This window comes from Sus scrofa, chromosome 11 (assembly GCF_054392235.1).
Source record: "Sus scrofa isolate SSC_HxYL_T2T_F1_AM1 chromosome 11, Sscrofa_HxYL_maternal_Yorkshire_Landrace_v2.0, whole genome shotgun sequence".
Classification (NCBI taxonomy): Eukaryota; Metazoa; Chordata; class Mammalia; order Artiodactyla; family Suidae; genus Sus; species Sus scrofa.
Window position 1 is genome coordinate 17,527,352 of NC_139393.1, and position 12,343 is coordinate 17,539,694.

General features: G+C 38.9%; 1 protein-coding gene across 8 annotated transcripts in view; it reads right to left on the reverse strand.

Annotated features, from left to right (window-relative positions):
• RNASEH2B (ribonuclease H2 subunit B) overlaps positions 1 to 12,343 on the reverse strand; it is an 84,480-nt gene that overhangs the window by 58,313 nt on the left and 13,824 nt on the right. For all 8 annotated transcript variants that reach the window (XR_014818862.1, XR_014818863.1, XM_021065146.2 and 5 more), the window contains 1 exon segment: positions 875 to 946. Coding sequence is in view for 5 of the 8 variants with exons in the window: in XM_021065146.2 (XP_020920805.1) it covers positions 875 to 946 (72 nt within the window). In the remaining 3 variants the exon portion in view is untranslated.

Consider the following 12,343-nt stretch of genomic DNA (forward strand, 5'->3'; position numbering starts at 1 on the left):
ATGAGCCGTGGTGTAGGTCACAGACCTGGCTCGGATCCCGTGTTGCTGTGGCTGTGGTGTAGGCTGGCAGCAACAGCTCCAATTTGACCCCTGGCACGGGCACTTCCACATGCCATGGGTGCAGCCCTAAAAAGCAAAAAAAAAAAAAAAAACCTTACAAGATAAATCTCACAAAATAAACTAATGGAGATGCAATTCCACACAGTGATAAATAATATCACCAATATTACTATATATTTATATTTTAATATTTTTGCCTAAAAATGATAAGACAAAACAAAATACACTGAATACAAAGTTAAAATTATTCCTGATAAAATATGTATCTCCTTAAAAGGCCATGCTTTTGATGCAAAACAAATCACTCCTTGACAGGAAAAAAAAAACATGTATACTACTTTTCGGTCAGAACAAAATAAGGAAAGCATAACTAAAGATGAAACTATACAAAATCTAGTAAAAACCTTCTTTAAAAAATATGGTCATTTATTTTATTTCATAACATACAATGAATATAAATGGAGGCTAATGTTGGATAACTATTCTAAGAAAAGTCACCTTAAGAAGGTCAAGGAAAATTAATCTGTTTTCAGAAAGAAATCAAACACACCACTTTACTGTTTGGCCATCATTTCTGATGAATGAACGGTTCTATGGATTAAAATTAAGAAGAAATAAAAAAATGTTTAGGTCGAGTGATTATTTCAGAAGCCCAGCAATGTTTGTGCCACCATGTAATACCATCTTACCTTTAAAAGCTATTCAGGAAGAATGAACGTATAAAGACAGATAAAGACACACATTTTTCAGCCATGATGTTTAAAAAATGTTCAAGTTACTATTATCAGAGGAGAGGGAGGGAAGGAGCACTTACCTGAACACGGGTTAACCAATTTCACAAACATAAGCCCATTTTTCATCTTCTTTGAAGCATCTTTTAAATATTCTGAAAAGAAATGGTACATTCGTAAAATTAATAGACATCTGCTTTGTTGCTCACTCTATTTTTCTTTTTTTTTATTTCTTCTATTTATATGATTTTCCTTTCTAAAAATTTTAACTCTATTCTATGACTTACAAGTTGTGTGATCTTGTGCAAATTATTAATTTCTCTGTAAGGCGCAGTGGAATTTTAGGTAACTTTACTTCTTTGAGAAGAGATGAGAACAGGACTCAGATGGCCTGGGGGACAGGTAACCTTGGCTCAACCACTTGGTCACTTAGTCACCTGCAGAGGTGACAAAGGCTCATGTCTCAGCTGTCACATTCATAAAATGTGGACAATAACATACACAGTTGCCTTTCAGAGGACTGAGCTGGCTAATTTGTTGGAAGTTCTTAACATATTCAGACAAACACATTAGTAAATGGCAGCTCTTACTGCTATTACTTTTTATTGTTACCATCATTAGGAAATAGAACAGTTAAAAAATAGTTACTGGGCGCATATTTGTTGCCCCTAATGATGATGATCTACGCATGTCCTCTGCCCGTTTTTCTAGTCGGGGGCGTTCATCTTTCCTTTACTCCTTTAGGAGGAGTCTTTCCGCAGTAGGGGGATTATTTTGCTCCTTAGGAGATATCAAATCTTCGTGTAATCTCATCAAGGTTTTCCATCATGGTTGTACTTTTTGCTTCACACTCAGAAAGGTCTTCTCTTCCTCAAGATTATGTGAATTGCCCATTTTTTCTTCCAATACTTTTATTTTTATTATTTTTATTTTTTTAATTTTTTTTTTGCTTTTTGAGGCTGCACCCGTGGCATATGGAGGTTCCCAGGCTAGGGGTCTAATAGGAGCTACAACTGCCGGCCTACTGCACAGCCACAGCAACATCAGATCTGAGCCGTGTCTGCAACCTACACCTCAGCTCACAGGAATGCCAGATCCTTAACCCACTGAGCAAGGCCAGGGATCGAACCCACAATCTCATGGTTCCTAGTTGGATTTGTTTCCACTGCACCATGACGGGAACTCCCTGATAGTTTTAGATAACATTTAACCTATTTGGAAGATACCTATCCAACTGTAATTTTTTTCAATGTGTTGTCTAGTAGTCTCAATGCCATCTACTGCCGCCATATGCTAAATGTTTAAAACACATTTATGAATCTGTTCATGGGCATTGTATTTTGACCCACAAATCTGTGGCTATCTTAGCATTAGAAATTCAATAATTTAGATTTTTTAGCTTTAAAATACACTTTAACACACGGTAAGTCTTCTCCTTATGTGTTCTCTACAAGACTGTACTGTCAGAGATTTAATTATCTATATTAAAACATACAGACCATGACAATTTTATTTATAACATCCTCATGCATTTTGAGTGATATATTCATAGAGCCCATTTAAAGAATCTCTGCAGAAGGAACAAAGGGACTCTGATTAATGAGGGAGCAGAGCAACAACCTAGTAAAGAGCAAATCAGAATCTCTAGGGAAGGAAGGGAACGTGTAGTCAGTTTTAATTTCTAAAGCCTCACTCCCTTTATCCCACTTCAGATCTTCACAAACTTCAAAACAGCCTACCCATGAATGGTCTAAGTACAACTTTTTTCTTAATAGTGACATTAAATATATAAAAGGGGAAAAAAAACCTAATTTTGAGATTTTTCACTTGCAACCACATGGAATAACAGAATCCTAATTTACACCTCGCCCCCACCTGAAGCACCCCCCCCAAAAAAAGACAAAATATACAAAACGACTATTTCCACGACACTGGAGGTTGAGCCACACAGCAGAGTGATCTCTGAGAGATGGGAAACAAAGGAGGTGAGCCCTGTGATCGCCCCAATGACTGTCCCGCGAGTTTCCAGGCCATAGTGAAGAAGAGGAGAACACAGGTGAAAAGCCTGGTAAGACTCCCCAAGTTGAAGAGACGGCATGGAGTGTTCTCAGGACACTGTGGCTAGAGCTCACAGCATACGGGAAAGGAGACACCTACAAAGAAAGAAAACCCTAGAGATCTGAACAGGTCCTGCATGAGAGCTCAGCAGAGTACAAATCGGTGCATGCATCTGATGAAACCACCAAGGGCTAGGAGGAAAACCAGCTGAACAGATGAGAGAAGCGTACCTCACACTTACTCAGGGCCCTGGATTGGGTCCATTCCTAGCCAGACGCGAAAAACTCCTCATTCAGAGGGCATTGGGCAGACGCCAAAGGGTCTTGCTTCAGGAGTAGAGGACAAATAGCTCTAGACTAAAAACATTTAGTCTGGTCCTACTGAACTAGCTTTTTTCTTTTTATGGCCGTACCCGTGGCATATGGAAGTTCCTGGGCCAGGGGTTGAATTGGAGCTGCAGCTGTGGCCTACGCCACAGCCATGGCAACACCAGAACCGAGCCACATCTGCAACCTCCACCACAGCTTGAGGCAATGTCAGATCCGCAGCCCACTGAGTAAGGCCAGGGATCGAACCTGCATCCTCACAGAGACAATGTTGGGACCTTAACTCATGGAGTCACAGTGGGAACTCCAAGAACTAATTTTAAAGACCTAAAAGGATCAAACTGTTTCCGAGTACCTCCACTGTGTTCCAGAATGAAGCTCAAGATTATTTATGAGAGTATGAAAAAATTCATCTGTGAAAAGGTAAGAATCACATCTGATGTCTAGTCAAATACTACTAGGCATTCAAAGAAGTAAAAAACAAACCAAAAAAAAAAAGATCCATAATGAGAAAAATAAATCAATTATTGAGAGGGGTATTGATATTGGACACAGATATTACAAGGAACAGGATTAAAAACAGTATCCCTCAGGCATACAAAGTTGAGACATAGAAGATTTTTTAAAAAAACCCAAGTTGAGATAAAAACAAATGTATACCAAATGTGATTAATGGCAGAAGAAAAGATGAATGAACTTGAAGACACACAGCAATAGAAAAAAACTATCTAAGGAGTTCCCGTCGTGGCTCAGTCAGTGGTTAACAAATCCAACTAGGAACCATGAAGCTGTGGGTTCAATCCCTGGCCTTGTTCAGTGGGTTAAGGATCTGGCGTTGCCGTGAGCTGTGGTGTAGGTCGCAGATGTGGCTTGGATCCCGCGTTGCTGTGGCTCTGGTGTAGGCCAGTGGCTGCAGCTCCGATTCGACCCCTAGCCTGGGAACCTCCATATGCCTTGGGAGCAGCCCCAGTAATGGCAAAAAGACAAACAAACAAACAAACAAACAAACAAACAAAACCCAACTATCTAAAATGAAAACACAGAAAAAAAGAACTAAAAATAAAATTGGGTATTAGCAAACTGTGGGATAACTTCAAGCATCCTAATAATATGTGTGTGATTAGAATCCTTGAGAGAGAAGAGGGAGGAAGCAGAAGAAATATTTGAAGAAAGTATGGCAAAATATTTTCAAATCTGATGAAAACTATAAACCCACATATCCAAGTTTACTAAGTACGAGAAACAGGGAGAAAATTATGTATCAAAATCAATAGTTCAAAACAGGCAATAAAAAAATCTTATGGAAAAATAACATAAAAAACAAAAAGAACTTATAAATATGTATGACCGAGTCACTTTGCTGAACAGCAGAAACTGGCCCAACATTGTAAATCAACTATTCTTTAATTAAAAAAAAAAAAGAAAATTATCTAAAAGTGATAGCAAATTTCTTACTGGAAACAATGCAAGCCAGAAGACAATGGAGAAACATCTTTGAAATACTAAAAGAAAACCTGATGAGCCCAGAGAAAATACCTTTGAAAAAATGAAAGTGATCAACAGACTTTTTCTGACACACAAGGGTTAAAAGAAACGACCACCAATGGAACCGCAGGACAAGGAAAGCTAAGGCTAGTTCTGCTAGAAGGAACCTTATACTTCATGAAAATATGAATCTAAATAAAAGAATGAGCACAACATTGGGAATGGTGACTGCAGGAGTAAATGTATAAGAATTTTTTTCTTATTTAAATCTCTTTAAAGATCACTGACTAAACAGCAGGAACAACAACTTAGTGCAGGGTTTATAACATATGAATAAATAAAACATGACTACCATCGCGTGAAGCCCAAGAAGGGAGAAATGAAAACATACCATCCTGTTTCTCACACTGTGCGCGCCGTGACGCTGTATCGCTTGCAGGTAGATGTGATCATTTAAATGTGTGTACAGCAAACCCTACGGCGGCCGGTGAAAGTACAAAGCAAACAAAAGAAATGCTGTCATTAATAAGACAGCAAAGGAGATGAAATAGAATCACAAAAAGCCTCCATTCGAAAGAAAGCAGAAAAGGAGTAAAAGAAGTTCTAAGAACAGATGAGCCAAATGAAAACAAATGACACAATGACAGACTCAAACCTAACCATATCAATAATCACAAGGTAAACAGATCACATCCCAATTAAAACGCAGACAACATCAGACTGGATAAAAACGCAAGATAAAAATGACATGCTGCCTATTTTATATTGAAAGATCCAAGTAGATAAGAAGTAAATAGAAGACAGTGTGCTTATCCTGCTATAACACTAATTAAACAAAGATGCAGTGGCTCCGTTAATAACAATTATCACCAGGAATTAAAAAGAAGGTCACTTCATAATGATGGAAGGATCAGGAGGAAGTAATCCTAATTCTTTATGATCATAAACACACAGTTTCGATATAAACAAAGTAAAAACTCACAGAGCCCTCTGCCCCATCTCTAACCCCTGGCAACCACTAATCTGCTCTCCATCGCTAAAAACGTTGTCATTTTGAGAATGTTATATAAATAGAACCAAACAGATTCAACTTTAAGAAATCTTTAAGACTTTCCTTTCTGCAACTTATGAAAATGTAAAGGCTGAAGTTTAGCTCTGTTAAAAACCTGTCCACAAAACCAAAATGGGTTGTGGTTTTCTCTCCTTTCCTCACCTGCTGCTTCTCACTTTTCCAGCATCTCTTTTCATTCTGTCTCAAGGCATAGAAAAGGTGACCTCTCTGTTTCAGCACTATGGCCTTTACTTTATTTTGGCATGACAGTAAATCTTTCAACTTTAAGTTGGTGAATTATTACTGATTTTTTGTTTCTTTTCCTCCTTTTTTTTAAGAAAACGTTGGCTCTAGTCATCCTTGCCAGTTCTTCTTCAGCTTTCCCATTCCTCTGAGCTTAAAATAATCAAATTTTACAAATATCCAAAATCTTAAAAAGATATTTTTAATAACTATTCCAGGGAAGCACTATTTCCATTTTTCCCAGGAAAGGCAATAAGTCCAGAGGATTAGCTATAGCCTAAAATGTCAACTATAAGAACTTTGGGATTACCAAGTACAAATAAATACTGACATTAATGTGTTCTGCTGCAAATGCCAGAATTCTCTGAAACATGCTTTGAGATATGTTAGTGTAGATAACACTGAAATGTCTACATAGCAGGGAAAAAAGTCATCTTTCCTTAGAGCCAACAAAACAACTTGCTGTTGGACTCAATCTTTCAACACAGAATTCCAAGTGAGACAGTATACACTTTTAACTATAGAACGCATTTCTTTTTTTTTTTTTTTTTTTTTTTTTTGTCTTTTTAATCTTTTTCTAGGGCCCCACATGCGGCCTGCGGAGGTTCCCAGGCCAGGGGTCAAATCGGAGTTGTAGCCACTGGCCTATGCCAGAGCCACAGCAACGCAGGATCCGAGCCGCATGTGCGACCTACGCCACAGCCCACGCCAACGCCAGATCCCCAACCCACTGAGGCCAGGGATCGAACCTGAAACCTCATGGTTCCTAGATGGATTCCTTAACGACTGAGCCACAATGGCAACTCCCAGAATGCATTTCAAATTAATCTCTCCTGCCTACTTCATTCATTCATTTTGTTAGTAATTACTGGCTAGTAAAAACAGATCCAGCCCCATCCATGGGGAGCTTCTGGATGTTCCATGGAAGAGACAGTGAATTAAATAATCACACAGATGTGGACTGCAAATGTAACAATGCTAAGAAGAAATACATGGACTGAGACCTTGTGAGAGAGAACATCACAGATGTCTGAGAAGGCTTTTCGTGTGTGGCACTGGTTGAGTGCTCTGCTTTGATGGCTTAGGAGTCAAAGGAAGTATGTATCCACTTTACCTGCTAAATACTTAGTGGGCTCCTGGGACAAAGCCAGTGGACAGGAGGGTTTTGTTTGACAGGCACATTTAAAAAAATTTGAAACCGGGTGCCAACATTTGGAAATTAGGTGATTTTACATAAAGTACAGACTTCAGATAGAAATGTATTTTCCCTAAATATGAAAAAAAAAAATTGTTAGGCAAAGACTGTGTCTTGCACTCTAAAATCACCCTGCAACAACAAACCCGTTTTGTCAAATGGCAACCACTGCTGCCTGGTTCCTCCTGTCCTCCGAGGCGTCTTGTCTCACGGCTGGATGATTATCAGATGCCATGTCTGCTGCTCACTGAACTGTGTTCTCATTTTCTAGATTCTATGTACCCACAGCAAATATCAGATGTCAAATAAATAACCATTTAGCAACAAACACTATCCTCTTAACTGAAATTGATTCTATTACATTTTACTATTCCAGGCACTGAGGATACAGCTGCGAAGAAAACAAAGCCCCTGTGCCCACAGGAAGAGTGCGTTTAATTCACCCTTCACCTTCCCCTGCTGACTTCTCCACCCGTCTCTCAATCCTCATGTTCTGCCCTCACCTCTCAGCCATCCAGTCCTACAGAGCAGGGAAGAGGACTCAGATTTGCCAGAACCTGGAGACCCTGGGTCCAGAACAGTACTGTCAAACAGAAATAAAATGCATCCCGGAAATATGAGCCATACTGTTATTTCAAATTTCCTAGGAGCCACATTCAAAATAGATAAAATAAAACCTCAATGATATATTTTATTGAACACAATGTATCTAAAATATTTTCATTTCAATGTATTAAAATATGAAATGTGTTAGCATGATTATTAGCTACTGGTTTTTAACAAATGCCATTTAACAGACTGAGAAAGTTTCCTATTCCTAATTTCCTGAGTGCTTGTTATCATGAAAGAGTATTAGATTTTCCTGAATGCTTTTTCTGTAGCTATTGAGAGGATTATGTGGTTTGGGGCCTTTGTTTTCTTGAAACAGTGTATCATATTGGTTGATTTTAGCAGGGTGAAGCAAGTCTGTATACCTAGGATAAATCCCACTTGGTCATGGTGTATAACCCTTTCCACATACTTCTGGATTTGGTTTGCTACTTTTTGAGAAGTTTTGCATCTATGTTTATAAGGGATATCAGTATGTTAGTTTTCTTGTGATATCTTTTTCTGGTTTTGGTATGAGGCTGATACTAGCCTCAGAGGATGAACTGGGAAGTATTTTATCTTTTTACATTTTTTGGGGAAAAGTTTATAAAGAATTGGTATTAATTTGTTCAGTGTTTAGATTTTTACCAGTAAAGTTATCTCTGTGTAGGCTTTTTTCTATGAAAAGGTTTTAATTTACCAATTTAATTTATTTACCTGCTAGAGATCTGTTCAGGTTGTCTATTTCTTCTTGAGTTAGTTTATGCATTTCTAGGGATTTATCCATTTCATATAATCATCCATTTCCTATAAATTATCTATTTTGTTGGTATACAGATGTTCATAGTATTTAGTATTCCCTTATGTTTCTTCTTTATTTCTTTAAGATCACTAGTGATACCCTGAAAGATTTCTTTTGGGTGTGTGTTTTTGGTAGGGCTACACCCATGGCATATGGAGGTTCCCAGCCTAGGGGTCAAATCAGAGCTATAGCTGCCGGCCTGCACCACAGCCACAGCAACACAGGATCTGAGCTGCGTCTTTTGACCTCCACCACAGCTCACAGCAATGCCGGATCTTTAACCCACCGAGCAAGGCCAGGGATCGAACCCTAGTTCTCATGGATACAGGTCAGGTTGGTTACTGCTGAGCCACTATGGGAACTCCAACTCTCTTTTGTTTCTAATTTTAGTAATTTGAATCTTCTTTTTCTTGGACTAAAGATTTGCTTTTTTTTTGATCTTTTCAAAAGGGCCACCTTGGACTTCATTGATTTTTCTGCTACTTTTCTACTCTCTACTTTCTCTCTCATCTTTATTTCTTTTCCTCTATTAGCTTTGGGTCTGGTTTGTTCTTTTTCTAGTTTCTTAAGGTGAAAGTTTACGTTATAAATTTGAGAACTTCCCTCTTGTTAAATATAGGAATGTACAGCTATATATTTTGCTCTAAACACTGCTCTGCTTGCATTCCTTACTTCAAGTACTTTATCGTTTCCCTTATAATTTCTCCTTGGATCCATTGGTTATTTAGAAGTGTGTTGTTTAATTTCCACATAGTTGTGAATTCCCCAAATCTCCTTCTATTAATCGCCTGTTTTCATTTCACTATTTTTGGAGAGCATATTTTGTATAATTTCAGTCCTTTTAAGTTAGTTTACTGAGGTTTGTTTTACGGCCTGGACGACGGTCTGTTCTGGAGACTGTGGTTGAGGGGAGTGTTGTGTGTACGTCTTCTAGGTTTTCCGGTTCAGAGAGCTGGTCAAGTCGTCTGTGTCCTTGATGATGGTCCTCTTAGTTGTTTTATCCACATGGAAATGGGTTATTGAAATCTCCCGCTGCTGGTGTTCAACTGACTATACTACCTTTCAATTCTGTCCGTTTCTGGTGCATGCACTTTTGGTCATTAGGGGCATATATGTTTATAATGGTTATATCTTCCTAATATTAACCTTGCTATCATTATAATGTATTCCTCTTTCTGTCCAGTAACAATTTTTGTATCAAAGTCTACGTCATCTGATGTTAGTATAGCTACTTCAGCTCTCCCTTGGTTACTGCTTGCGTGGTCTGTTTCCATCCATTTATTTTGAACCTACTTGTGTCTTTGACTCTAAAGTGTGTATCCTACAGGCAGCACGTGGAGGGATCATGTTCCCTGAGTCTCCATTCTGCCAGTCTCTACCTTCGAAGAGAAATGTTTAATGCACATACATTTCACATAATTACTGTTAAGGTAGGACCTACATCTGCCATTTAGCTCTGTTTTCTATATGTCATGTGTTTGTTTTTGTTCCTCTTTTCCTCTATTACTGACTTCTTTTTTTTTTTTTTTTGTATTTTTGCCTTTTCTTGAGCCGCTCCCACGGCATATGGAGGTTCCCAGGCTAGGGGTCCAATCGGAGCTGTAGCTGCTGGCCTCCGTCAGGGCCATAGTAATGCAGGATCCAAGCTGCATCTGCGATCTACACCACAGCTCACGGCAACACCAGATCCTTAACCCACTGAGTGAGGCTAGGGATTGAACCTGCGTCCTCATGGATGCCAGTCAGGTTCGTAACCACTGAGCCACGACAGGAACTCCCTATTACTGTCTTCTTTAGTCAGATATTTTCTAGAGCACAATTTTAATTTCCTTGTTGTTTCTTTTACTATATTTTGAGGGGGAGTTATTTTCTTTGTGGTTTTCCTGGGAATTACAGTTAGCATCTTAATTTACAAGAATGGAGTTCAGATTAAAACAACTTGAAAATTTCAACAGCATAAAGAAATTTTCCTGCAATGTATTACTTTTCCTTCCCCCTCCTCTGTACTATTATCAGCATACATATTACATAACTATTGCCTCATGAAGTTGTATTTTACTCAGGGAGGAGAAAAGGGTTACAAATAAAAATACATTTGTAATTCCTTTTACATTTCTCTAGGTATTCATCTCTACCAGTCATCTCCAGTCTTCATGGGGATTCAGGTTACCATCTAGTGACCTTTCCTTTCAATCTAAAGGACTCCTTTTACGATTTTCAGGGATCAGTTCAGTTGGTGATGAATTCTCTCAGTTTTTCTTCATCTGGGAATGCCTTAGATTCCGCAGTTGACAGACACAGCATCCTTGGTTGAGGGTTTTTCTTTAAACATCTCGAATGTGTCATCCCGCTGACTTCCATCCTCTATGCTTTCTAATGAGAAGGGAGCTGTTAATCTCTCTGTACTTGACAAGTCACTTTCTCTCGATGCTTTCAAGATTCTCGCCTTGTGTTTGTCTTTTAACAGTTTGACTATGATGTGAGTAGGTGTGGATCTCCTTCAGCTTATCCCTTTGGAGTTTATGGAGCTTCTCGAGCCTGTAGATTACTCTCCATCAAATTTGGGAAGTGTTTCACCATTAATTATTTGAATGCCCACCCCCACTTCTCCTTCTCTTCCCCTCTGGAACTCCCTTTATAAATATATTGGTATACTTGACGGTGTACTGCAGGTCTCTGAGACTTTCAGTTTTCTTCATTCTTTTTTCTTTCTGTTCCTCAGGCTGGATACTCTCAACTGATCTATCATTGACTTTGCTGTTTCTTTCCTCTTCCAGCTTAAATTTGTTGTTGAGTCTGCTCATCAAATTTTGTTTCAGTTATTGCACCATAATTTATATATTCTTTTGTAATTTCTCTATTGATATACTTACTCTATTTTGTGAGAAGTCATTGTTCACACTTTCCTTTAATTCTTTAGACACAGTTGGCTCAATTCTTGGAGCATATTTTTATAACAGCTGATTAAAATCTTTACAGAGTAAGTCCAACATCTTGACCACCTCAGGGGCCGTTTCTATTGATGCCTTTCCTTCCCCTGTGTATGAGGCATACTTCTTGTATCTCCACATGTCTCGTATCTTTTATTGAAAATTGGACATTTTAGACAAAATAATAATAAATGAAACAATTCTGGATATCAGACTCCCTTTCCTTAACTCTGCAAGATTTACTGTTGCTGCTTTTTGGTCATCACTGCAGCTGCTGTAATTTGTTTGTTTAGTGACATTTCTGACTAACCCTGTGATCTCTATAACCTGTAGTGTTTATTAACCACTGATGTCTCAGTTAGCTTAGCAGTTAGCTAATGATGGGTCTGAGATTTCCTTAAATGTTTTGAAGCAGAAAGTCTCCCAACATTTGCTGAAGGGATCTGCGTATGTGTTGGGGCACGCCTTCAACCCGCAGGCAATTTAAACTTCGGCCTTAGCTTTTGCTTACTGCTTCCCTGGGTCCTCAAGGTGGGTCAGAGGTGAGAGATTAGCGCCCTCTCGGGCCTTTCCTAGGCATGCAGACACAGCCTTCTAATTCCCTAGGAGTATGTCAGAGTTTTTCAAAGCCTTTTACGCAGACCTTAGTCTCATATCTTCCTTTTAAGATTTTGGCCAGGTTCTTGTTTCCCCGACTGGTACTGCCCGCTCAGCAGCTGAGTATTAATTGCCACTGATTGTTTCTGACAAAGGCCTTCAGGTCAGGGTTTTCTTGCAGAGCAAGTTGTGAGCTCCAATCAGGTCAAATGACAACAACGCCCTGTGAACGAGGCTTTTCCAAGGAGCTACAAGATAGGTCAGCCAGGGACAATGC